The sequence below is a fragment of the Leucoraja erinacea genome, chromosome 14 (genome assembly GCF_028641065.1).
Source record: "Leucoraja erinacea ecotype New England chromosome 14, Leri_hhj_1, whole genome shotgun sequence".
Classification (NCBI taxonomy): Eukaryota; Metazoa; Chordata; class Chondrichthyes; order Rajiformes; family Rajidae; genus Leucoraja; species Leucoraja erinaceus.
In genome coordinates this window covers 54,511,696-54,538,330 of record NC_073390.1, presented here as the reverse complement: position 1 = coordinate 54,538,330, position 26,635 = coordinate 54,511,696, and the positions used below count along the sequence as shown (strand labels likewise).

The window sequence follows — 26,635 nt, the reverse complement described above, 5'->3', positions numbered from 1 at the left end:
AACATCGGGAGCAATCTTCCTGCATCTAGCCTGTCCAACCCCTTAAGAATTTTGTAAGTTTCTATAAGATCCCCTCTCAATCTCCTAAATTCTAGAGAGTATAAACCAAGTCTATCCAGTCTTTCTTCATAAGACAGTCCTGACATCCCCGGAATTAGTCTGGTGAACCTTCTCTGCACTCCCTCTATGGCAAGAACGTCCTTCCTCAGATTTGGATCATGACATGGCCATAGCATGGGTCTCTTCCTCTTGAATCTTCAATCATCGATCGCTGTTGTGCCCAGTCACAACAAGGAAAGTTGATAAAGAATTGAATCAATCTGTTTGACACCTTGGAAGGTGGACACGGTAACAACATCAAGAGGGGAAAAATAGGTAAGAGGGGAAAAATAGGTACATAATATATCCCTTCTGCTCCAAGATTTTGTAATTTAAAAGAAATGAAGAGAATGGAAATAGAAACATAGAAAATAGGTGCAGGAGTAGGCCATTCGGCCCTTCGAGCAAGTGTACTTTGATTTTCTTTTTCTTGTAAAATACTTGTTACTGTATTATTATTATCTGACGAGAACCTATACCATTCTGTTGAATGTATATAGTACCTCTTTTACTCTGTGCCCACTAAGAAGATGTCATGGAAGTAGGTGACTATATTGAATGGCAATAAAAATGGCTGGTGGGGTTTTTTTGTGGGGGGGCGTAATCAACTTTAAATGAACAGAAACATTATATATGTGAGAACTTGTGTAACTTTTCTGCTTGATATTTAAACCATCTCCTGATAAGCAAAGTAAAGACAGCTGTTCAAATACATGTAAAGTCACTTTAATTGTCATCTGAGTGGCTCTGGAGCAGAGCATCCTCCTCATCAGGCTTGTCACTGTCAGGGTGAGGTCCCGAGGCAGGTGCTGCAGCTGGGTCTTCTCCCGTGGCAGGCCTCCTTGCCCTCATCCCTCCTGCATGCCACAAGCGGATGGCTGGCCTGGGATCAAAGTCCTTGATGTTACTGGCCTGCAGCATGATGAGGAGCTGGTCCGTCACCTGGTCGTCCTGGAGGGAACTTCTGATGGTGGTCTTCAGCTGCCTCAGCCTCAGCTGAACTTGCCGGTATGGTAAGGACGAGGTCAAGGAGAGTGCAGATGTTGGGTGACACTTGTGGTGTGGGACTTCAGGAACACCATGCTGTATCACAACAACCCTTTCAACAACATGGCTGTTACATGGCACTGCACTGGAGCACTAGGGGGAGCTTCAATGCCCAAATTTCAGGGTGGGGTTCTGATGAAAAAGTGGGGGAGAACTGGTAAGCGAGAGACAGAGACACAGAGACAGAGAGAGCAGAGACAGAGATGTAGACAGAGAGAGACAGAGACAGATAGAAAGGCAGGGACAGAGACAGGTACATGGACAGATCAGGTTTGGAGGGATTTGGAATAAACGCAGGCAGGTGGCTTTGCAGTTTCTCTCCCCCTCCCCTGGGGTGAGGGATTTAAGGGCCTTTCCCACTTGAGCAACATTTTCGGTGACAGTCTGAAAAGAGGTTGTCACGTTTTGGAATGTTCAAAATCCAGGGGCAACTTTTGGGTGTCTCATCATAGAAACATAGAAATTAGGTGCAGGAGTAGGCCATTCGGCCCTTCGAGCCTGCACCGCCATTCAATATGATCATGGCTGATCATCCAACTCAGTATCCCGTACCTGCCTTCTCTCCATACCCCCTGATCCCCTTAGCCACAAGGGTCACATCTAACTCCCTCTTAAATATAGCTATCACCATCATGTCGTGCGCTGTGTCACAAGCTGACGTTTTCTGTCCCGCGGGTGACGCCCAGTTAGGGCTAGGGTTGGGGTTAGGTAACTTTGCACTTTAAAGGAGGCTGTTGCTATACAGCCTGTCAAACCAAGTGGAATTTTTTCTCCTGCACACCCTCAAATAACTGCCAACCACATGTGGTGCCCTAAACATTTTTAACCCATTAAATCAATCTAGTAATTTGACTGTTGCGATAAATCCTCAGCAAAAAAACACTTCAAACTCCCAGTGAATTAAAAATAACTAAGTTCTATCCTAGATTGCCCAGGGGAACTGAAGATGTCTGTGCTGAATTTTTCAAGCAGGCTATAAAGTTACATGAAATCCTAAATAACTCGATGGTACAAACACAATTCTCCCTGGATCCCTGCATTGCGATAACACCTCCGGAAATGTACAAATCGGCATATAAACAAGATGCTTCTGTTGTGCCTGCTTCGTCCCAACAGACTTTTGAAGTGGGAAAGATCAGAATCACTATCGTGAACCCCATCCACCATTTGCAGAATGGCATTAAAGATGGCTATCACAGTTTATAGCAGACAAACAAAATGACGTTTTCAAAGGATGTTATGATCAAAGTGATGATGGGTGTGCACTTTCGGATTTGAAAGCAAGATGAGTTTAGGACAAATTTTGGCGCCTAGCAGATAGTCGAGGAAGTGTGAATTGCCTGCACAGTGTCAGAGTGAAGTATATTTGGTATTAAAAGCTTGTAAAGGAACTGCGACAGAGCTGACAGCACAGAGTTTGAGAGATAAATATGTGTTATATTTATCATTGGGTGAAGTGTTTAGGCTGTCAGATACAAAGTGCAGAGGTCAAATAATGTACACCCGTTTGTAGCATTTTACATATAATCTTTAGTCATTTCTTGTGATCTTGTTTCTTTTTTGCAATGTTTGGCCTGCTTTAATAATGTTTTTAATAAAAGAGATGGGTTGTTCTGCTCTGTGAGATTTGACTAAAATTGATCACAAAGGGATTGGTTTCAGCCATACCTGAAACAATGTTGGGAAATGGTACCAATAATTGCCACAAAATACAGGGACTCCAAAGCAGAGTAATTATATGCACTATATTAATGCTCAAACCAAAATAGATAAATTCAATAAGGTTACATAATTGACATCTAACAATAACTTAGTGCTGAGCTACTCACTTTAGGTAGAAATAGGTAGATGTGTCTTTGATTTAAACAACGACAAATTGCAGAGAATTGGCTTTTCCCTAATCCAGAGGGTTTACACAAGCTGAAATATTTATACTTGCACGCTATTTATAGAAATTGCTTATAATACCAAATAAATCATCATTATACCCCAAAATGGGGATGATCAGCCATGATCACATTGAATGGCGGTGCTGGCTCGAAGGGCCAAATGGCCTACTCCTGCACCAATTGTCTATAATTTCTTCAGAAAAGTTCTGTTGCTGAGTGAATATGTATTTTTTGAGCGTAGAAACAAGAGGCCATTTAGCTTCATGTTTATTCTGACACAGAGATCGTGAATGATCTGTGATAAACTTCATGAATCATTCAACCCTTGATGCATTCATTGACAGATCTTTGATCGTAATTCAAAATGAACAATCAACACACAAAATGCAATTTGCAGAATAGCCCATCAACAAAAAGCTCACCTAGGAGTAGGTGTCACTTTTCCTTAATACAGCAACTATTAAATCACACCTTCATATTCTAAATTCTACCCAACTCCAATTCAAAGGTTCAGAGGTTCATTTATTGTCACATACACCAATTGGTGTCGTGAAATTCACGTTGCCATTGCAGAACACTAATAAGAATACAACACAACATTAAAGAAGAATTTAACATAAAACTTAAAAACATCCCCCCACAATAGTTCCCACTGTGAGTGAAGGGTCAAAGTCCAGTCCCCATTCCCTTGTCCACCCATAGTCGGGCCTATTGAGGCCTCCGCAGTCGCCGCTACGGGGCCCGATGTTTCAGGCCCTTCTCGCCAGGTGATGGTGCTCCGGCGTCGGGAGAACCTTCTCAGCGGCTTGGGATGCCTGGAACGGCCACATCCTTACCGGAGACCGCGGCTTCAGAAGCCGACAGGCCGCGCTGGATGGAGCTCCACCACTGGCGATCTCGGCGAGTGATCCCAGGCTCCCGATGTTAAAGTCAGTGCCACCGCCCGCGGCTGGCCGCACCACAGACCCGCGACTCCGCGATGTTCCATCGGCGGACCCATCACACCGGAGCTCCAGCGCGGCGACCCGGGCAAGGCATCGCCCGCTCCGCAATGGCGCTCCAGCGCTGCGCCGCCGCCCGAAGCCGAGGTTCTGGCCGGGCCCCTCAGGAAACACTGCTCCAGACCTCGATGGTAGGCCACGAGGACAGGTTGAGATGCTGCTCGGAGGAAAGCCTGCCTCTATGACCAGGTAGGGACTGAGAAATACAGTTTTCCCCCCCCCCCCCCCCCCCCCCCATAAAAACAATAGACCTCCAAACAACACTTTTTAACGTTCTAAAAATAAAAAAAGTGGATAAAAAGTGAAAGGACGGACAACTGCAGGCAGAGCGGAGCAGCCATACCTAACTGGACAATTTCTGTAATCTCTCAAATGCAACCCTTTGTAGCCATCTTTTACATTAGTCTATACTAATTCATTTTTCAAGGTTTGACACGTATTCAATTTAGTCTTTGAAAATATAGAACAGCAGTATTTTTTTCAAAACTGCTCAATACAAATATTAATACTCAACCAGCAATATTGGCTAAAATCTCAATGCTGGATTTACTTTTTTCCAAAGAACAAATAGACCAACTATGCCACTTTTGCTTTTGATATCATACTACAACTCAAAGCGAAATACCTTACAAATTGCTACTGTGCTGTTGACATAAAGAACACCCAATTTGTACACAGGCAGCAACGATTAAGTAATTGCAATTATTTTAGTGCTGCATATAGAAGACCAGAGGAAAAGACTGTCCTAGCCAAAGCCAGGACACTGGAGAACACCCCTATTTGTTCTGTGGGATTTTTTATGGGCATCTAAAGAGAGAGACAAATTCTTAGTTTACTATCTGCTTGGCATTGGCAAATCATAGTATATTAGTGTTGGTTTAAGTTGTGTTTAACTTCAAGTGTAACTTCTGCTCATGATTCTGACACAGAGACAAGAGCCAGAGTAATACTGACACATAACCAAGACATCACTAAACTTTGCACTTTATAACCTTGAGTGCTCCAACCCCCAAGGTAAAAGATTGTATAGTTTTACCTTAAACACATGGAAGGCCTCAAACTGAATGTTGCGGCTTTTGTCACGCAGGAGATTCATCATCAACTTCAAGTTCTCTGGTTTGCTGATATATTTTGTCATGATAGTGAAATTATGTCTATCCAGTAAAAGTTCCCCAAGTAACTACATAAAAGCAAATAGATTGTCATTTAAAAAAAACTCATCAAGTTATCAAAATGAAGATATTTGTCAATGGCTGATTTCAAAATATGTACTGCAAGAAACATTTGTAATTATATATTTATTCCAAACTGGCTCCATTTCAAAAGAACAAGATTTGAACAGTCAAGAGTCAAGAGTGTTTTAATGTCAAATGTCCCAGATAGAACAATTAAATTCTCACTTGTTGCAGCACAAAATATGTAATCATAATAAATAACAAAAACTCAGAAAAAAAAGAACAATAACAATGCAATAATAATAATAATGATTATATTTATATTACTAAAAGTCTGATCTTGACCGCTTTTGGCCCACTGTGCTGCGATTTCCGACAGAACGCCGCCACCTACGGCCGTCATTTTTGGCCACCTCCCTCAGAGCCCCTCTCTACCTTCCGGGACTGGAGGATTTTTTTCCCATTGATGAAAAATCAGAGAGATATTAATGTTTTTAAAAAAAATCGCCATTCTCTCTGCTGCCCCTGCTGGCGGCAGGGGGGAGGGACTATAAAACCCGGAAGCGTAGTCCCTCACTCAGACTCTGCCATACCCAGGAAGCAAGAGGGTCACGGCTCCCTCGAATCACACTGAACGCACGTCTACTCCACGGTGAGTCCCCTCGATGCGGCTGTAAAGTGGCTGCAGCCCAATTGTTTGCCTTGCCTTTTAAAAAAAGTTTGTGTTCACAAAATTAATTTTGGTTGTCAGGTGTGGCTGCAGCCCAATTGTTTTCCTCGCCTTGGCTTTTAAAATCGTTGCCAGCCCAAGAATCCATTCAGCCCACAATGTCTATACCCCACCCCATTAGTTTTTTATGCCCCGGGTGTGGAAAATGTTTGCCCCTATACTAGCCCCACCCCCCCCCCCCACTGGCGTGCAATATTGGCCCATTGGCAATATTGGCGAGAGGTGGAATATTGCCCCCCCCCCCCCCCCCCCCCCCCATTGGTGACCAGCCCTGTGAGCCCTCCTGTGTGATGCTGGGACCCAACGGGTCCCACTTTGTCTAGTAGTCTATTGTAGTTCATAGCATATGAGGTTGTTGTGTTTAATAGCCTAATGGCTGTAGAGAAGCTATTCTTGAACCTGGACGTTACAGTTCTCAGGCTCCTGTACCTTCTTCCCGATGGCAGTGGTGAGATGAGTGTGTATGTTGTAGGATGGTGTAGGTCTTTGATGATGTTGGCTGCCTTTGATTGTTAGTCTTAAGTTATAATCATAGAGACAGTCACACTGTTTTGCTTGTGTGGTGCAAATTGTACTTGCCTCCTTATCAGTCCAGGTCAAATTATTCTCCAGAACTTTCTTTACATTCCATATCAAATGTCTCTATCTGATACGCCTCTATCAAACCAGATACATAACTAAATGTCATCATTTTTGACCTTATAACAAAGGGAAGATATTTGAAGCTGAATGTCCTTGTACCTACACCACTGCCATTGTGATTCATGCAGCTATAAGCGATGTGTTGAATTTGGAACTTCCTCAGAAGTGGCTTTCACCATGTTTGAGAATACAAGGTCATAAGCAAGTGATAGGAGTAGCATTGTGCCATTGTAAATAAATTAACTAGGGTATACAATTCAAATCCATTGCATTCCAATTGCATCCACAATATTCAACCCAAGGATACAGCCTTCCTGATGAGAAACACAATATGGTTTCTGCTTTACTTTCGGTCTGGTTGTGATTCAGTCGTAATTACACAGATCAGAGCAGCCATTTAAAGTAGTATTTTGAACATCTGTGTACTTGCATTGTATGCAATTATGCCCTGAGTGCAAGATTCATGTAGTGATGCCTGGGACAATTTTACTTTGCAGTGTCTTTGCATCAACAGACTTACATTTATTTTGCTAAAGTTATAAATATTATAACTGCTGCTCAATGTGCAAAATGACTCACCTTCAGAGACTGCCTTTTTGTGACGTAGTTTTCTGAATGGAGCAACTTCTCATATTCGCTAAAGAACTGCAATAAATGACAGATGGTTAACCCGGCCAAGCGTCATGGCTTGTAATGTTAAGACAGAAGATAACTTATTCCTCTCAAAGCAGCACAAACTTATAAATGCATAGAACTCTAAAAGACCAAATAACATGCCAACATATTTTCACCAAGCCTGGGTTCTGTTTATACAAGGCAGATAGAACGATGCAAAGAATTGTCACAAGAGGGCACTCTTGTGTCAGTCACAACAGGTTTCACATACTTCGAACCATTTGAATCAACTTTGCCCTTGTTATTACAAGATAACTTTTTAAAGAATCAGCAAGTGATTGATAAATGTATCGTTTGAGTTTACATTAGGAAGCTCAACATTTATCTTACAAGTTTGTTTTGCAACTTTCTTCAGCACTGCGTTAGCCTTCACAAGGGATAATTAATTGTTTTAATACTTTTCATTCTCCTTTGTCACAGATCATTACCATAGAATATTATTTATGACAAAGTATTCTCAACTGATCTATTTCTTTGTGTCTACTTTCAAATTTCAACTGCATCAAATGTGTAAAATACAAAAAATCATGAAAGGTGATTGCATTCTCATGGAAAATGGTGATGATTAAAACAAATAAGTGGGTTACCTTTTAGTCTGGGTATATAAATTGCATGTTAACTCTAGCATCCTCAGTTTGCCATTTTATTTATTGGGCATAATAAAGCCTTCATATAATTGTTGGAAAAAAGTTAAACTGGAATTGAAGAACAATGTCCACAATGATTTATATTGAATTTTTTACGACTCAAAGTTTAACATGGTTGGAAGAAACAGGGCAGATAACTTATTCACATAATAATAGGAACATTTTTCCAACATAACATTACATAGGGACTATGTCTGCCTTAAACATGAATCAACATTTTATAAACTACTAGCAATACATTACAACCACATATGAAATCTATTTCTTGTCGCCAACATGCAAATATGACTAGGATGTAATCAGGTTGGTTAGTATGTTAACAGATGACACCAAGATTGTTGGGGTTGTGGACTTGAGGAAGGCTTTCAAAGTATACGACAGGTTATAGATCAGCTACATAAATCGGTAGAGAAATGGCAGATGGAGTTTAATCCGAGCAAGAATGAGGCTTGCACTTTGGGAGGTCAAATGCAAGGGGAAAATAGACAATAAATGGACTGACCCTTAACAGCATTGAAATACAGAGGGATCTTGGAATTACAAAGTCCACAATTCCCTGAAAGTGGCAACACAAGTAGACAGAGTCGTAAAGAAGGCATTTGGTTTGTTTGCTTGCTTTCATCGGTCAGAGCATTGAGTGTAAGAGATATGAAGTCACTATTTTAGGTCTTTGGTTAGACCGCATTTGGAGTATTGTGTGCAGTTCTGGATGCCCCATCACAGGAACAATGTGGAGACTTTCGAAAGGATGCAGAGGAGGTTCACCAGAATTAAGCCTTGATTAGAGGGTATTAAGCTACAGGGAGAGGTTGGACAGACGGATTATTTTCTCTGTAAAGCCAGAGGTTGCGCGGAGACCTAAGAGAAGTTTACAAAATTATAAGAGGTATAGATAGGGTAGGTAGACAGTCAGAATTTTTTTCGGGGATGGAAAAAAATGTTAGAGGGCATACATAGCTTTAAGGTGAAAGGGGCAAGTTTTAAAGGAGCAAGTTTGTTTTAAAACACAGAGGATGGAGAGTGCCTGGAACGCGATGTCGGGGGTGATGGATGAGGCCGATACATTAGTGACATTTAAAATACTTTTGGACATGCATATGGATATGCACATCTCCTTAAAACCTTGCCCCTCTCACTACACAGACTATATTCATTTTGATTTCATCCTCACTAGCTAAAGAAATGCCATGTGCTCTCCAGAAAAGCTACATAAAATACCTTATTGTAAAATTCCATAATCTCCAAAGATAAAGCCCCGTTTCTAACAAATTTCAAAGATTCAGAGATAATGAATGAAGTTGGATTTTTAAGATAGTTCAACCTTTTATTTAGACTTTCATGAGATATTGTTTTTTTTTTGCTCAACTGATATTATCCTCTAATTTGAGACAAATTATTTGACATGTCAACATAAGAAACATGAACAGGAATAGGTGAGTCAGTCCCTTGAACCTACTTTGCCATTCAGTAAGATCAAGGCTGATCAAATCTATGCCACAACACCACTTATCTACTCTCTCCCCATACCCCTGATACAAATGTACCATCGCTGCAGTAATTCTATTTATTCTATTTGAACCCATTTCCTTCGCTCCATAGATGCTACTGCACCCGCTGAGTTTCTCCAGCATGTTTGTGTACCTTCGATATTCCAGCATCTGCAGTTCTTTCTTGAACATTCTATTTAATGTCACAGGATGCAATCCATCAATTTTAGGGAACTTGTTGGCTCAGTCACACGAGTTTGCTTTGGATTTTTGAGTGATAGATTGCTTTGTTTTGCTCTCCCTACAGCCCGTAGACAACTACTGGATATTTTTGAACCGTTTTTTTAATGTGAAGATCAATCCGAGCCCTACAGAGCCCTAGTTTTGTTTAATGTCAAGACCAATCCAAGACTAATACAGGGCCCTAGTGAGACCACACCTGGAGTATTGTGGCAGTTTTGGTCCCCTAATTTGAGGAAGGACATCCTTCCTATTGAGGGAGAGCAGCGTAGGTTTACAAGGTTAATTCCCAGGATGGCGGGACTGTCATATGCTGAGAGAATGGAGCAGCTGGGCTTGTACACTCTGGAGTTTAGAAGAATGAGACGGGATCTTATTGAAACATAAGATTATTAAGGGTTTGGACACGCTAGAGACAGGAAACATGTTCAGGATGTTGAGATAGTCCAGAACCAGGGGTCACAGTTTAAGAATAAGGGGTAAACCATTTAGAACGGAGACGAGGAAACACTTTTTCTCACAGAGAGTTGTGTGTCTGTGGAATTCTCTGCCTCAGAGGGCGGTGGAGGCTGGTTCTCTGGATACTTTCAAGAGAGAGCTAGATAGGGCTCTTAAAGATAGCGTAGTCGGAGGATATGGGGAGAAGGCAGGAACGGGGTGCTGATTGGGGATGATCAGTCATGACCACATTGAATGGCGGTGCTGGCTCGAAGGGCCGAATGGCCTACTCCTGCACCTATTGTCTAAAATAATTTAAAAACACTGCCTGCCCCTGTAACACTGCCCCAATAATGCTCTCTTTCCCAACTATGTATATTCCCACTACCATTTTAACTCCTTTCTACTGGGAGGCTCTTAGACTAGAGGGCACAGTCTCAGAATAAAAGCACGTACCTTTGGAAAGGGGACAAGGAGGAATTTCTTTAGTGAGGGTGGTGAATCTGTGGAATACATTGCAGCAGATGGTTGTGCAGGTCAACTAATTGGGTATTTTTAAAGTGAAGATTGACAGGTTCTTGATTAGTAAGAGTGTCAAATGTTACGGGGAGAAGGCAAGAGAATGGAGTTGAGAGGGAAAGATATAACAACCAGGATTGAATGGCTGAGTAGATTTGATGGGTCAAATGGCCTAATTCTGCTCCTATGACTGCCACACTAGCAATGTGTGCATATCTGCCTCCATTTCAGCTCCACAGATCATGTTACCCTTCCTCAACATCCATTAAGTATTATTGTATTTTAATTTACCAAACTTAACAATCCAACTGCAAATTCCATTAATAGTTTAAATTTAGAGTTAGGGAAACATCCAAATTCAATTGGAATCGGTGTGCAATTTAGTTGATCCATTTCTGCAGATTAAAATTTAAAGATACTTCAAAATGCAAAATATTTAATGGCATACTAAGCATTGGACAATGGAAAACACAGTGATTTTTCAATCTCCTTTCCTTCTCATCTCTCCCACACGATCAATGTTTCAACCATTCAGGGCTTTTCCAAACACCTATGCTCCTTAGATGCTATTTTAAACATGAAAATAATGAGTAAAAAGGTTATCATCATACTCCCACAACCAAAAGCAGAATACATTTACTTACTCGGTCATAATACTGTTCTAAAAATTCTGCGCTCAGTAGTTTGTGTCGTGTAAGTAAATCCTGAAGACAAATCAGACGTATTATAACTTAGTCACAATGGTACAAAATTAGAATTACGATAAATATAGGATCAGTTTAAAAATTACTGAATGTTGGACACGCTAGAGGCAGGAAACATGTTCCCGATGTTGGGGGAGCCCAGAACCAGGGCCCCCAGTTTAAGAATTAAAAAGACATTTACATATCTGCCAACTAGTTCGATTTTATCGTAATTTTTAAGTTAAAAAAGAGTGAAAAATCGGAACAGTACGATTTTGAAATTAGGGGGGGAAATCGGCCAATCAACCGCTGTCTCTAAGGGGGTTACGTCCAATCACCGACTAGCTTCCCTTAAAAATTCCCGTCCAAACAGCCGCTGTCTCCAAGGGAATTGTGTCCAATCACCGACCAGCTTCCCTTACTGAAGCAGAAGGTGGCTGCAGCCAACACTTTTTCTCTGCTGTTTGCACACAGAGCTAGGCTAAGAGACATTTCAGGTAACATTCTTTGTAAAGATTTTTTTAGCTGTATATGAAGTCATTTATTTCATGAAATATTTATCTTTAAAAAATTAATTTAAAAAATATCAGCAAAATGGCACCGCGTAAAAATACTGATTTCGTCAACAAAATACTGATTTTCAGGTACCTGTACTAGAATATTGAAATGCGCTGCTAAAACTTGGCAGCTCTGAATATATCGCGATATTGGCAAACTACTTAAAAAAAACCCTTAAAATCCAGGAGCTAAGGCGGGCCCCTGGACCCCTGGACCCCACCCGTAATGCGCTCGCACTCTGTCAACTCGCACTCAGAGTAAGATTTTTCATTTTCAAATGTTGGCAGGTATGCATTTAGAACGGAGGTGAGGAAACATTTTTCACACAGAGAGTTGTGAGTCTGTGTAATTCTCTGCCTCAGAGGGTGTTGGGAGGCCAGTTCTCTGGATACTTTCCAGAGAGAGCGTGATAGGGCTCTTAAAAATAGCGAAGTCAGGGGATATGGGGAGAAGGCGGGAACGGGGTACTGATTGAGGATGATCAGCCATGATCACATTGAGTGGTGGTGCTGGCACGAAGGGCCGAATGGCCTACTCCTGCACCTATTGTCTATTGAATACTTGGGGAATGTCAAACCTATGAAAAATTCTCTGCACTTGTGAAAAAAGGTTGCATCATCACAGCGTTTCAATGTGCTCCCTCAAATACTTAACATGCCAGTGCAAAAATACCAAAAACAATTTCTAGAAAACAAATTTCTAGCTACCTTGAATGTAGCAAATGCATCAGAAGCAATATCAAATGTTGACATTTCCACATATCTGAAGAAATCATAAAATGGCTCGGTCCACAGTATAATTTTTGCCAATGGTTCATGACGAATACATTCCCGCAGCATGATGCCACAATTTAGAGCAATTTCTGGCGATTCGTACCTACAAGACAAAAATACAGCTTTGTGAAGTGAGAAAAAGGACAATTTTCCCCACAACATGCAAGATTAAAAGCATTCACTTTTGAATGCCCATCTGCACAAGTTTCCAATTAGCAGCAAGGCAGAGTTTTATTTTACCAATAACAATGTTTTGAGCAACATCAAAAGTCTGCGTTTATATTAAATCTTGACTAGTAACTATTACTTTCAATTCCACAGGCAAATGTGGACAAAAGCTTCAATTTTCTTTCAATTCAATCTCCAAACTACCTGTTATAATAAGGTATGCATTACAGTCCGGATATTATTGAATATTAAGATATACTACTGCACATTTGGAACAGCAATGAATAAGAAAGCTGTAGAATTTATATTCAGGAACATACAATGCAATAGCTAAAGTACCACCAACCATGTCATCTACACTTTAGTTTTAAATAAAGGAGGACCATGATCAACATCATTACTAACACTCTGAATACCTCACTATTTCAATTTGCAAACCATTGGGAAAATACTCAATACATAATATTTGCTTTCACCAAGACACCTTAGCAAGAAATAAAGACCAGTCTATTTCTTGAACAGAAGTATGTTAACAGTTTAAAATATAAAATAATTTGTAGCATCAAAATATTTTCATTTTTAGCAAGTACATGTTTGCCAGGTTGTTGTTCAGGAAAACCTTGCTAAAATTTGTGGCCAAGGTACAGGATACACTCTGCTGCAACAAATATTGTAATCCTACAATGTCTTTTCCAATCACTATGGAAAGGTGTATACTTAATTGTCCTTTGAATTTGCTTCCAAGGTGCCTGAAATATGTGATGACATAAAGCAATTTAAAAACTCCACAGTAAATTAATTGCAAAATAAATGTATGGTAAAATTTATTTTGCTGAACATGTAGTTTAAAATTTAATATAGGCAACATAAAGTGTTTTTTTCCCTATCAGAACAGCAATTAGGTAAACGTCACACCGTGCAAATTTGCCGCTGCCATTCTCATGTCTGTCAAGCCATTGGGTCTCAGAATATATAATAATAATACATTTTATTTATTGGGCGCCTTTCAGACATCTCAAGGACACCTTACATAGATTAACAGGAATATAAACATATAATCAGAATAAAATAAATAATAAAGACATCACAGAAACACAAATTAAAAACAGAATTCAGTCCAAAAACAGAAAATCAAAAGCACAATGTGAAGAGAGAGCAGCGGCAGCTAAAGCACGCTAGCGTCCACTCTCCCTTCACGGCAGCCATCTTGGACAAAGACTAACAGGATTACCATACAGATAAAAAATCATCCCCCCAACAATGGATACCACTGTGGGGGAAGGCACAATGTCCAGTCCCCACCCCAAGTTCACCCCAAAGTCAGGCCTATTGAGGCCACCGCAGTTGCCTCTACGGAGGCCTGATGTTCCTGGCCGTTCTCACCGGGTGGTGTTGCCCCGGCGTTGGGAGAGTCCTCTCAGCAGCTGGGCCACCTGGAACTGCCGCTTTCTAGCTGGAGACCGCGGCTTCCGAAGCCGACAAGGTCGCGCCGTTTGGAGCTCCCAGGCTCCCGATGTTAAAATCGGCGCCGCCCACTCCGCTCCGCAGACCCGCATCCCAGAGGTGTTGAACACGGCAGTCACAGCTCACGGGAGCTCCAGCGCGTCGATCCAGCGCGGCGACCCAGGCAAGGCATCGCCCGCTCCGCGACAGCGCTCCAGCGCTGTGCTGCCAACCGAGGCCGAAGTGCTGGGGTGTCCCCGCCAGGAAACGGCGCTCCAAGCCCGCTGGTAGGCCACGAGGACGGGTCGACGGGCAGCCCGGAGATAAAGCTGCCTCACCGACCAGGTAGGGACCTAGAAGTAAAATTGACCCCTACCCCCCACATTAAAAAGTTCATATCTCCAAACATCACTAAACAGGACTCACTAAAAACTTTAAAAAAAAGCTAATTAAAACGGACGGCTGCTGGCTAGCAGCCGTTCCCCAAGATGGCTCCTCCTCCTATCTGCGATAGGAGGAGGAGCCATATATGCGAGTCAATGTAGGTCACAAAGTGCTGGAGTACCTCAGCAGGTCAAGCAGCATCTCTGGAGAACATGGATAGGTGATGTTTTGGGTTAAGAACCTTCTTCAGTCTAACGTCACCTATCCACGTTTGCCAGAGAAGCTGCCTGACCTGCTGAGATAAGCACTTTGTGTTATTTTGTGTATTAAATAGCATCTGCAATTATTTGTTTCAAATAGTCAATATAGGTGATGTTTGGTACAGATAATAAAGCGTGATTAATAGAGTGTGCAGAAAGGAACTATACAGGTGGTGAAAAGTTTTGTCAGAGCATTTCGGTATTCTAGTACCTGACCAAAATCAGTATTTTGCTGAGGAAATCAGTATTTTTACGTGGTGCCATTTTGCTGAAAAAAATGTTTTTTTTAATGTGCGGTCATACCCATGTAAGAGTACAAGAATGCATAACTTTGTTACCAATTGATATGTCTTCTACGCACCCTACTTGACAGTGCATTCATTGCCATTCTCTTTGTATACTGCTGTTTGAACGGCTGCTTCCTGCTTTTAGCACCAGATAATGATGTAGAGGCCATTTTGGAAGTCTCCCTCTTCCTTCCTTGCCCCCTCTCTCCCTCCCTCCTTCTCTCTATCCCTCTCTCACTCTTTCCCTCCTCTCCCTCTCTCCACCCCTCCCTCTCTCCACCTCTCCCCCTTGAGCCCACCCACCGTTCTGAAAAATCAAGGCCAGTCCCAATGTAACTGCAATCCCACTGGTAACTTTTCACCACTTGGCTTATCCAGAATTCTACCACTGCCTGAAAAATAATAAATGGCTCAACTTCCACTGAGAAAGAGAATTCCAAAGGCTCATAGTTATACGAGAATTTTCCTGAACAGTCTGTGACCCTTACGCTGTGGCCATAGCGCTATGTGTAAAGCCCATAGCGTTATGTTTAAAGCCCATAGTGCTCCAGCCGGCAGCGCTATATTTAGAACCCACAGCGGTTCGTTTAAATTCCCACTCGTTAAACTGACAGCGCTCTGTCTAAACCTGGAGCAGGACAAGCAGCAACTCTGGAGAGAAGGAATGTGTGATGTTTCTGGTCGAGACCCTTCTTCAGACTGAACTGAACTGCGTATTTAAAATCCGTATTTAACAACACAAAATCGCACATCCGTATTCTAATCGCATTTCCATACAAAATACGGACAATGCATACTATTTGGCAGCTCTGTATACCGAAGATAGTCACAGTGCTGGAGTAACTCATCAGGTCAGGCAGCCTCCCTGGAGAAAAAGAATGGTGACATTTCGGGCCAGTACCCTCCTTCAGAGCGTCTGAAGAAAGGTCCCGACCTGAAAAGTCACACATTCTTTTTCTCCTGAGATGCTGCCTGACCCGCTTTGATACTCCAGCACTTTGTGTGTCTGCTGTGATCAATAGATTTTGTTAGCAGCCAGTTTTGCAGGTTAATCCTTGCAGGCTTTCTTAACTGGAATGATATCTTGCAAGAAAATTATTCAAAAATACTTATAGCGGATCATGTTGCAAGTGTACAAGACGATAAGCTACACACCCTTTGAGTAACATAAACAATATATTTTGCTGAGTACAGATGTATTCCACTGTGGGTGTGCGTGTTCCAATCTGTCTTCTCAGGATATTGTTAAAAATCTGAGCAACATCTTTCTTGCCCTGTGAATAGGAAGAAAAATAAATTAGATATGGGTTCTAAATCTGAGGAGAAATCAAGACGAGACATAGTGTACATAACTCCTCCAGCAAATACTGCACCATGTTCGCACTCTTGAATGCCGATACACCAAAACACAGCAAAGCTAATGAAATTTTATTGTATTAAACAAAGAACAAATGCCCTCTTGCTATCAAAACTGAAAGTCAACTTCAACAGATGTCTTGCAATTTATTAAACTTCATGCAAGGCAACTTGCAGATCCAGATATCCAGGTTTCATTTTAATTACAGATGGAATAACACTCATACCCTAGGTTTTTCAACCCAGCGTGCTAAAAACAAGAGCAATACAGCAATTGCTGGGACAGCAATATATTATGTGAATTCAATTTGTGGCAGATGTGTTTTCCTATTAACTTGCCTTAAAGGGGAAACTAATGAAACTCCAGAGTAACAGAATCACTCTTCTGAACCTGGACAATATTTAGTGATGAATACAAAGCCCTGGATAAGTCTGAATTAATAGAGAACATTGAACCATTGAATTAGGAGGCCAGATTATTGGCATTTTAAATTTTCCATCATTTCACCTGTCTCCACTTACCAATTTCTTGAACATTTCCCTAGCTCCTCCTGTGTTATGCAAGACTATTTGCCCGACTTCAGTTCACCTCAATCCTACAGCCAGATATGCCATCTGCCCTATCTCTTATCACCCCTATGGTGATAATCAGTCACATGTACACTTCAAATGTAATACTTTTTTAAAATCATTCATCCATGAAACATCTTCATTCTTGCAATATAGTGATTTTTTTTTCTGATGAATTCTATTAATCATAATTTTAAGTGTTTTCCACATGATGTCATGCTACAATAGATGGCAAGTGTTTTTTTCCCCAGTTTACTTTGCCTGTTCTTGTCCTCCTTAAAGTCAATGTTCTCTCAATCCTTTCAAAATTCATTAGCAGTTAAATTGTCCTTAAATATTTCTTAAATTAACTGATTAACATTTTGCATGCAAGCTCCTGTATTCTTTCACCACAATCCATCCCTCCCCATTTTTATTTTGCTCTAGTTCACTTTCCATTACCAGACCAAGCACTATTCCCTTCGTTTGTTGAACTACTTGTGGTCTCCAAGTTAGTCTTGAATATATATTTAATATATATATTCAATGTGATCAGCCATGATCATATTGAATGGCGGTGCAGGCTCGAAGGCTTGGGCATGGCTCAAATAATCCTGCACCTAATTTCTATGTTTCTATGTACTTGGGGAAAAAGAAAATCTATACCTCTGAAAGGGTTATGGCACAGATTGGCTGAATCTCAATTCTTCTCCGCCCAAAATGAGCACAGGTAGATGAAGCCCTGGCTGAAACCTCACGTGTATATTCTCAGCGACACCATCACCTATCATACGGCATTTTGCTCTCCCAATTAACTAGGCTTCTGCACCTCAATGCCAGCTAAGACAGCTGTTCCAATCTTGAATTGATTTCTGCCATTTCAGAAAATCCAGGGACTATATGCATTTGATTAATAGCTCACACAAGATATAAAGCACTCCAGAAAAAGATGCTCTCCAACTTGTGCTTAATACTTTGATTTTTGTCAAATTTGTGAGAGCAAAATTAATATATCTTAAAAAAGTAATCTGATCTTGACTGCCATCTTGCTTCTCACCTCAAAGTCAATGAGCTGCAAATCTGCTATTAAAGTACTAAGGAGGCCGCTGTTGTACAGCTCCTGTGCAAGCTGTGCCACTGTTTCAGTCTGGGGTTCTTTCTCATTTGTGCCATACAAGATCTCCTTCATGGCCACCAGATTCTTCGACACTTCTTCTGTTGCCTAATCAGAAAACAAAGACAGGTTTGCTTATCATCAGACAAACATTGCTTTTAAAATATCAGATTAAAACAATGCTATTGTTATATAAATGTGTACTTAGTTTTTGATATAACAGTAATAAGAGAGGAGCATGAAAAATTCAACCATACAATTTTACATGAATGGAGAACTGCGCATTCTTGTTTTTGTAACAAATTTTGGAGATGCAACACTTCCTTTACCGCTCCAAATCACAAGCATTACTGATTAATGAGAATGTTGTAATAAATCCAAAATTATTTATTAAGGGAACAGGACTAGTTTCATTTATTGTACCATTTAAGATAGCACATCACAAAAGCTCTCTTTTGAGAAATTAGTTGCACCAGTCGCACTCATGAGATTTTGCCAGCTATTTCACAGCAAAGGCAATGGTGGGGCTTTGTAGCAAACACATTATTTAGCAAAATGTAGAAATAAGGAACTGCAGATGGTGGTTTATACCAAAGATAGCCATAAAATGCTGGAGTAACTCAGCAGGTCGGGCAGCATCTCTGGAGGAGGATGGGTGACGTTTTGTCAAAGTTCGTCTCTAAAAAGCAGACAGCAACAAAGGCAATCTTTGATTCTGTGGGGACCAATGTGCAGAATTTGCAACCTAGGACATTCCCCTGGGAGACTTTGTGAACTAGGACTGGGAGGTCTAAGGCTTGCAGTGCCTTTAAATTTCAAAAGTCATCTCTTGTTGGAGTGAGAAGTTAAAATGAAGAAAGGGAGTAGTTTAGTGTAACGGTGGGCAGGCTAATGTGGTTCATAATGGGACTGTTGCTCCATAGAAGGAGAGGGAAGGGGAACACATGAAGAATACAAACGTACCCTACACACTACCAACAATCCCTTTTACCAGAGACCCACCTGCACCCCTGCGAAGCGCCTCTTTCCCCTGATTGCCAACCCCCATGAAAAACCCACAGTAAACATGATGCTTGGGGATGCCAGTTCCATTTTTGATTGATACCAGGGCAATTTCCCAAACCTAGATCAGGACCTTGTGGGGTATCGGGTAGTTCCCCTGTCCGATAATGTAACTCGCCTCTCTGGGTTGGACGGGAAAACGAGATGCTACCCCCTTGCTTAACCTCTCACTGTTACTTATGGCCAGGAACAGTGCACCCTCGCCTTCTCTGTTACCCCACACCTTGGATGCAATCTAGCGGGAAGAGACTTGTTCATGGGGATTGAAAGCAGGAATCACCTGCTCTGACAGCAGGATACACCTACAGACTAGACAAATGTTGTATTCCCATTTCCCCACTTCTCAGTGGTGGGCAATTGATCTCCCACCATCCCCCACGCTAGGAGACATCCCAAATCCACATGTTACCCACTTCTATGATCCCACTGGATGCAATGCTGAGATGAGCGATTTATTTGGGCCGTTGCAAGGTAAAGCTACAACTGTACAACTGATAGGAAATGTATCAGGAGAGCCAGGAAGGGCGCATAAAGTACAGGTCGAGGAGGGAATGTGGAAACAAAACACCTCCCTAGTGGCCCCACACATCACTACCTCCGTAAAACCAGTAAAACATTCAGCAAATCTCCATTTTTAGTTCCAAACCAAACTTGACCAAATTAAACTCTTTCAGTTTCCGGTCGGGATAGTGGGGGATGGTAGGGGGGGGGGGGGGGGGGGGGGGGGGGGGGGGTAATCTATACAAAATACATTTCCGGAAAATTTACCGATATGTACAATTTTCCCTTTGTGCCTTAATCTATTGTTATCAACTCAGTGTGCATTCACGTACTGATTATTAATTTTCATTTACTATTTTCACCGAGTTAAAAACAATGTTCCTGAAAAGTGAATAACTTAAAAGATATATATTTAAAACATTCTATTTGACACAACGTAGGTGTAATCCACACAGGGAAAGCCTAAAACTGTGGTTTTAAAATATCTAACCGGTGATAAAACAGTCAATTCCCCCTGTGTAAGACTGCAACTTTGGCCATAGTATCGTCTTCACATCCAGAGGCAACGTCACTCAGCTGCAAATTGTCAGCAAAGTAACAGGATAAGGGCTTTGCCTCTTGTGGATGAGTGGCTTAACGCTGGGGAGCTCAGAATCCAAAGTAACACTCCTGCTGGCTGAGAGAAAAGACTCATGAACCTGCAGTTCAGAAGAGTAAGCTGCAGAACACAACATTTCCAGGTTCAGTCAACGGTAAGGAAGGCAAGGGCAATGAATGCTCTCATTCATTTTGCGAGGGCCAGAATATTAGAGCAAGGATGCAATACTGAGACTTTATAAGGCACTGGTGGGCTCCATTTGCAATATTGAGAGCAATTTTGGGCCCCATATGTGAGGAAGGAAATGATGGTTCAGGAGAGGATCGAGAAGAGGTTTATGAGAATGATTGGGTTAATATAAGAAGAGCTTTTGAACGCACTGGGCCCGTACTCGCTGGAGTTTAGAAGGATGAGAGGAAAATCTCATGAAACCCTTTCAGATAATAAAAGGCCTAGATAGAGTGGACGAGTCCAGTAACGCGAGAGTCTAGAATCAGAGGACACGACCTTAGAATAAAAGGACGTAAATGGAGATGAGGAAGAATTTCTTTAGGCAGAGGGTGGTGAATCTGTGGAATTCATTGGCACCAACAGCGGGGGAGTCCAAGACATTGGGGATTTATAAAGCAGAGATTGATAGTTCTCGACTATGAAAGGCATCAGAGGTTAAGGGAGAAGGCAGGAGAATGGGGTTGAGAAGGTAAAATAGATCATCCATGATTCAATGGGCTGAATCTGGTCTAAATCTATGTCTATGTCTTATGGACCACCATATGAAAAATACATCCATCAAAAGGAAAGTCAGGCTGACCATTACATCTATATTTATTATAAATGTATGTTAAGTCTATAGTCTATTACTCATCTGCTTTGAAATACAAATCATACCAGTAATTTCCCTTCATATCCAAGATGTAACAAAATAGACAGGGATTATGAAGGATTGCATTAAATTGAAGATCAAATAAAAAAAGTAAAGGAATATGAATACATGTATATATTTTGCCCGAGCTACATTTTACAAGCAGTGTATATTTAAATGAATTGATTTTAAAAGAAGTGTTCTGGAGAGTTTAATTTTAGTTAGATTCCAATACCTCTCAGCTTAATTGCCCTGTAAAAATCACCCTCTGCATTTGAAACGCATTGCTTTAGAATACTTTCCATTGCTGACAACACTAAAATGACTGATCATGTTGTGACACCCAACTCTTGCTCACCAATGGAGTATAATTGCTTACATTTAAAAATAAGTCAAATTTAAATAGAAAAAGAAAGCATTTTGGACAAGTACATTCACTTCTCTTTTTTTGCATGCAACAAACTACAGATTTAGAAACCTTGGATCCAAATATAGTTAATTCCTAATAACATTATGTACCCGTTCCTATTTAACTTGGCTTATTCATTGTAAGGCTTGGTTGGACTAGGTAAGAATTTAAGAATTACAGTGCAGCATATCTATCAGTGAACAAAATCGTGTTTCTGGTTTATTAGTCCAGGTTCTGGATTACTGATCTGGGATTTCAACCACTGGAGATTCACTATACTCATGCTCAAAAGATAGCATTGAGAAAATAACATTGAGCAGTATTTTCATACACAGTGTAATCTGGCAATGCAGAAATAAATTATGCATCAAAATCCCAAACCCAAATCCCTCCTTTCTCAAAAAGTGCAGTAGCCATATCTGTTTACAATCTAATTCTAACTGCCAAAATGTACATAAACAAAATGTTATAACTGTCTAAAAACATAGAAAATAGATGCTGGAGTAGGCCATTCGGCCCTATGAGCCAGCAGTGCGATTCAACATTGTAGATTGGTTTATGCATAACAACCAATCATAATAGGTTAGCATCACTAACACCACCTTACTGCACCATTTATATTAACACCTACTTCCTACGCTGCTCAGTTCTGGAAGTAGTCAGGATGCTCTGACAACTAACAATCTACTGGACTGCTATAGTTTGTATAACGATTAAAGATGATCTTGGATTACATGTCGTGTGAATCTCTTGTTTACAAATATGATCATGGCTGATCATTCAAAATCTGTGCCCTGTTCCTGCTTTCTCCCCATATCCATTGATTCCATTAGCCCTAATATGTAAATCTAACTTTCTCTTGAAAACATCCAGTGAATTGGCCTCCACTGCCTTCTGTGGCGGAGAATTCCACAGATTCACAACTCTCTGGATGAAAAGGATTTTCCTCATCTCAGTCCCAAATGGCCTACCCCTTATTCTTAAACTATGATCCCTGGTTCTGGACTTCTCCAACATCGGGAATTTTTTTTCCTGCATCTAGCCTTCGAATGCCTTAGGGATTTTATGTTTCTATAAGATCCTCTCTAATCCTTCTAAATTCCAGTGAATGTAAGGCCAGTCGACCCATTCTTTCATCAGATGTCAGTCCCGCTATCCTGGGAATTAACTTGGAGAACCTACGCTGCACTCCCTCAATAGCAAGAATGTCCTTCCTGAAATTCGGAGAACAAAACTGCACACAATACTCCAGGTGTGGTCTCATCGTGGCCCTGTACAACTGCAGTAGGACCTCCTTGCTCCAAAACTCAAATCCTCTCGCTATGAAGGCCATTAGCTTTCTTCACTGCCTGCTGTACCTACATGCTTACTTTCAGTGACCGATGTACAAGAACACCCAGGTCTCATTTCACCCCCTTCTCCTAATCTGACACAATTCAACGCAAGGCAAGTTTATTTGTATAGCACCTTTCAACAACAAGGTAATTCAAAGTGCTTTACATAAAACATTATAAGCATTGGAAAGAAACACATATGAAATGACATTTAGATGTAAAACGATTATTAGATTATTCAGATAAAATAATTACAAAATTAAAAGCAATCAAATAAAATATTTAAAATAGAATAAAACCAGGAATAGAAGTTACAGTGCAATATAGGTAATTAATAAATTGTATTGTTTACTGAAAGGCAGCGGCAAACAGAAAAGTCTTCAGTCTAGATTTAAAAGAGCTGATAGTTGCAGCAGATCTGCAGTTTTCTGGGAGTTTGTTCCAGATATGTGGTGCATAAAAACTAAATGCTGCCTCTCCATGTTTAGTTCTGACTCTGGGGACACAGAGCAGACCTGTCCCAGACGATCTGAGAGGTCTGGGTGGTTCGTAGCTAAGCAGAAGATCAGAAATGTATTTTGGCCCTAAACCATTCAGTGCTTTGTAAACCAACAGTAGTATTTTGAAGGTACACAAAATTGCTGGAGAAACTCAGCGGGTGCAGCAGCATCTATGGAGCGAAGAAAATAGGCGACGTTTCGGGCCGAAACCCTTCTCCCCTCCCATCCCCCATCAGTCTGAAGAAGGAAGGAAAAAGGGGGAGGAGGAGGAGACCGAGGGCGGGGGGGATGGAAGGAGACAGCTCGAGGGTTAAGGAAGGGGAGGAGACAGCAAGGGCTAGCAAAATTGGGAGAATTCAACATTCATGCCATCAGGATGCAAGCTGCCCAGGCGAAATATGAGGTGCTGTTCCTCCAATTTCCGGTGTTGCTCACTCTGGCAATGGAGGAGACCCAGGACAGAGAGGTCGGATTGGGAATGGGAGGGGGAGTTGAAGTGCTGAGCCACCAGGAGTTCAGGTAGCTTATTGCGGACTGAGCGGAGGTGTTCGGCGAAACGATCGCCCAACCGCCGCTTAGGCTCCCCGATTTTAATCAGCTGACACCTAGAGCAGCAGATGCAGTAGATGAGGTTGTAGGAGATACAGGTGAACCTTTGTCGCACCTGGAACGACTGCTTGGGACCTTGAATGGAGTCGAGGGGGGAGGTGAAGGGACAGGTGTTGCATTTCTTGCGGTTGCAACGGAAAGTGCCCGGGGAGGGGGTGGTACGGGAGGGAAGGGAAGAATTGATAAGGGAGTTGCGGAGGGAGCGGTCTTTGCGGAAGGCAGACATGGGGGGGTGATGGGAAGATGTGGCGAGTGGTGGGGTCACGTTGGAGGTGGCGAAAATGGCGGAGGATTATTATGTGTTGTGAAATAGAAGTATTTTGAAATCAATTCTTTGAAAGACAGGAAGCCAGTGTAAAGACCTCAGAACTGGAGTAATGTGATCTACTTTTTTGGTCTCAGTGAGGACTCGAGCGGCAGCGTCCTGAATTAACTGCAGCTGTCTGATCGACTTTTTAGGGAGACCTGTAAAGACACTGTTACAGTAGTCGAGCCTGCTGAAGATAAATGCATGGACAAGTTTTTCATATAATAATCTGCCTTCCTGTTCTTGCCAACAAAGTGGATAACCTCATATTTATCCACATTACACTGCATCTGTCTTGCATCTGCCCACTCACCCAAACTTCCCAAGTCACCCTGCAGCTTCATGGCATCCTCCTCGCAGCTCACTCTGCCACCCAGCTTTGTATCATCCGCAAACTTGGAGATGTTACATTTAATTCCCTCACTTAAATCATTAATATATATATTGTAAATAACTGGGATGCCAGCACTGAGCCTAGTAACTGCCTGCCATTCGGAAAAGGACCCGTTAATTCCTACTCTTTGCATCCTGTCTGCCAACCAGTTCTCTAATTATGTCAATACCCTACCCCCATTATTATTAGTATTATTAGTCTAATATTAAGACATTTCCTTTCCCATTCAGATCTCTCAATTAAACAAAATAAGAAATGTTTATTTTTTTTATCATCCAATATTTGGACAGAAAAATGAGAGCATTTCATAAATTCAAGTCATGCCAAAAGCACTTTATAGCCAAGTAAACACATGAAGTGCCCCACTACTGTTAGTTAGTACAGGCATTTAGCAATGCAGCCGAACTACACAAACCGCTATTTAATAGGCAGTTATTTTAGGTGATGATTAAAGGATAAATTTAGCAGGAATTACCGGACCAGAATTATCCCCATTTTTATTGAAGAATGCCATTGAATCGTGGGTGCAGCATGAGAGACAAGAGTCAGTCATACACCAGATACAAGCACTTTGGCTCACTGTCCCCCATGCTGAATATCGAGTACCGACCTATACTAATCCTACTTGCTAGCACATTGCACCCACTTTCACAGCTCTCTGTCAGCTTGTTCTACACCCACCACCCTGTGTGTGTAAGAATTGCCTCATTGCCTTTTCTTTCCCTTCCCGCATTAAATCTATGTCCTCCAGATTTAGACCCTCGTACCCTGGGAAAAAAAACGTGCCTACCCCTCTCATGATTGTATACACCTCGATGAGGTTACACTCTCAACTTCATATGCTCCAGGGAAAAAAGTCCCACCCTATCCAGTCTCTCTTTAGACTTGGTCCCAGTAACATCCCTGTTTATTTTTGCATCCTTCCTGGAACTGGGTACACAAACACCAAATGCTGTCTCTCAAACGACTCGTATTGTTTCAATATGATGTCCCAATTCCAGTACACAATGTCTTGACCAATGAAGGTAAGTGTGCCAAATGCCTTCTTCACCATCCCGTCTCCTTGTCTTCACGAAACTATGTACTTGTACCCCCAGATGCTTCTGATCTACAACACTACAGGGCCTTACCATTTACTGCGCAAGTCCTGTCCTAGTATAGCTTATCAAAATGTAACACATCGCACTTGTGCAAGTTAAATTCCATATGCTGTGCCTTGACCAACTCCCTCAGACCAACAGAGGTCATGTCCTTGGGGGCCTTGGCAAGATACAAGACTGTAAAGTCGGCCGTGGAAGGTGACAAATTCATCCCGCCGATCTGCCTGCTCCAGCCGGGCCGGAGTTCCAGTGCACCTGCCGCACGGGGCAAATATCACCCGCCAATCGGCTTGGAAGTTCAGACAAGGTTAAGGTTGGCCACCTCACCCGGCCTGGGCGCCACATATTCGAGGGGACTTCCGGAGGGATTTCAATTGCTCTCTCGAAATTTTGTCCGGATTTATGGATTCCCAAAAAGTTAATTTGCAAGCCAAATCTGTAGGCAAACGCAATGCTAGCATTCATTTGAAGACGGCTAGAATATAAAACAGGGATGTAATGCTGAGCTCTATAACGCGTGGTCAGGCTGCATTTGGAGTATTGTGGGCAATTATGGGTACCATATCTAAGGAAGGATGTAATGGCTCAGGGGAGGGTCCAGAGATTTATAAGAATAATCCCAGGAATTAGTGGGTTAACATACGATGAGCATTGGACGGCACTGTACCTATACTTGCTGGAGTTTAGAAGGATGAGGGGGTACCTCATTGAAACTTACCGAATAGTGAAAGGCCTGGATAGAGTTGATGTGGAGAGGATGTTTCCATTAGTGGGAAAGTCGAGGACCAAGTCAAG

The 26,635-nt window shown here is 41.7% G+C and overlaps 1 protein-coding gene across 1 annotated transcript in view; it reads right to left on the bottom strand.

Moving 5' to 3' along the window:
• Positions 1–26,635, bottom strand: part of cab39 (calcium binding protein 39) — a 72,970-nt gene that overhangs the window by 5,186 nt on the left and 41,149 nt on the right. Inside the window, exons 3-8 of the mRNA XM_055646434.1 lie at positions 18,108–18,272; positions 16,301–16,419; positions 12,538–12,706; positions 11,234–11,293; positions 7,163–7,228; positions 5,073–5,216 (exon numbers count right to left, since the gene is read on the bottom strand). Coding sequence (XP_055502409.1) covers positions 5,073–5,216; positions 7,163–7,228; positions 11,234–11,293; positions 12,538–12,706; positions 16,301–16,419; positions 18,108–18,272 — 723 coding nt within the window. The remainder of the gene's footprint in view (positions 1–5,072; positions 5,217–7,162; positions 7,229–11,233; positions 11,294–12,537; positions 12,707–16,300; positions 16,420–18,107; positions 18,273–26,635) is intronic.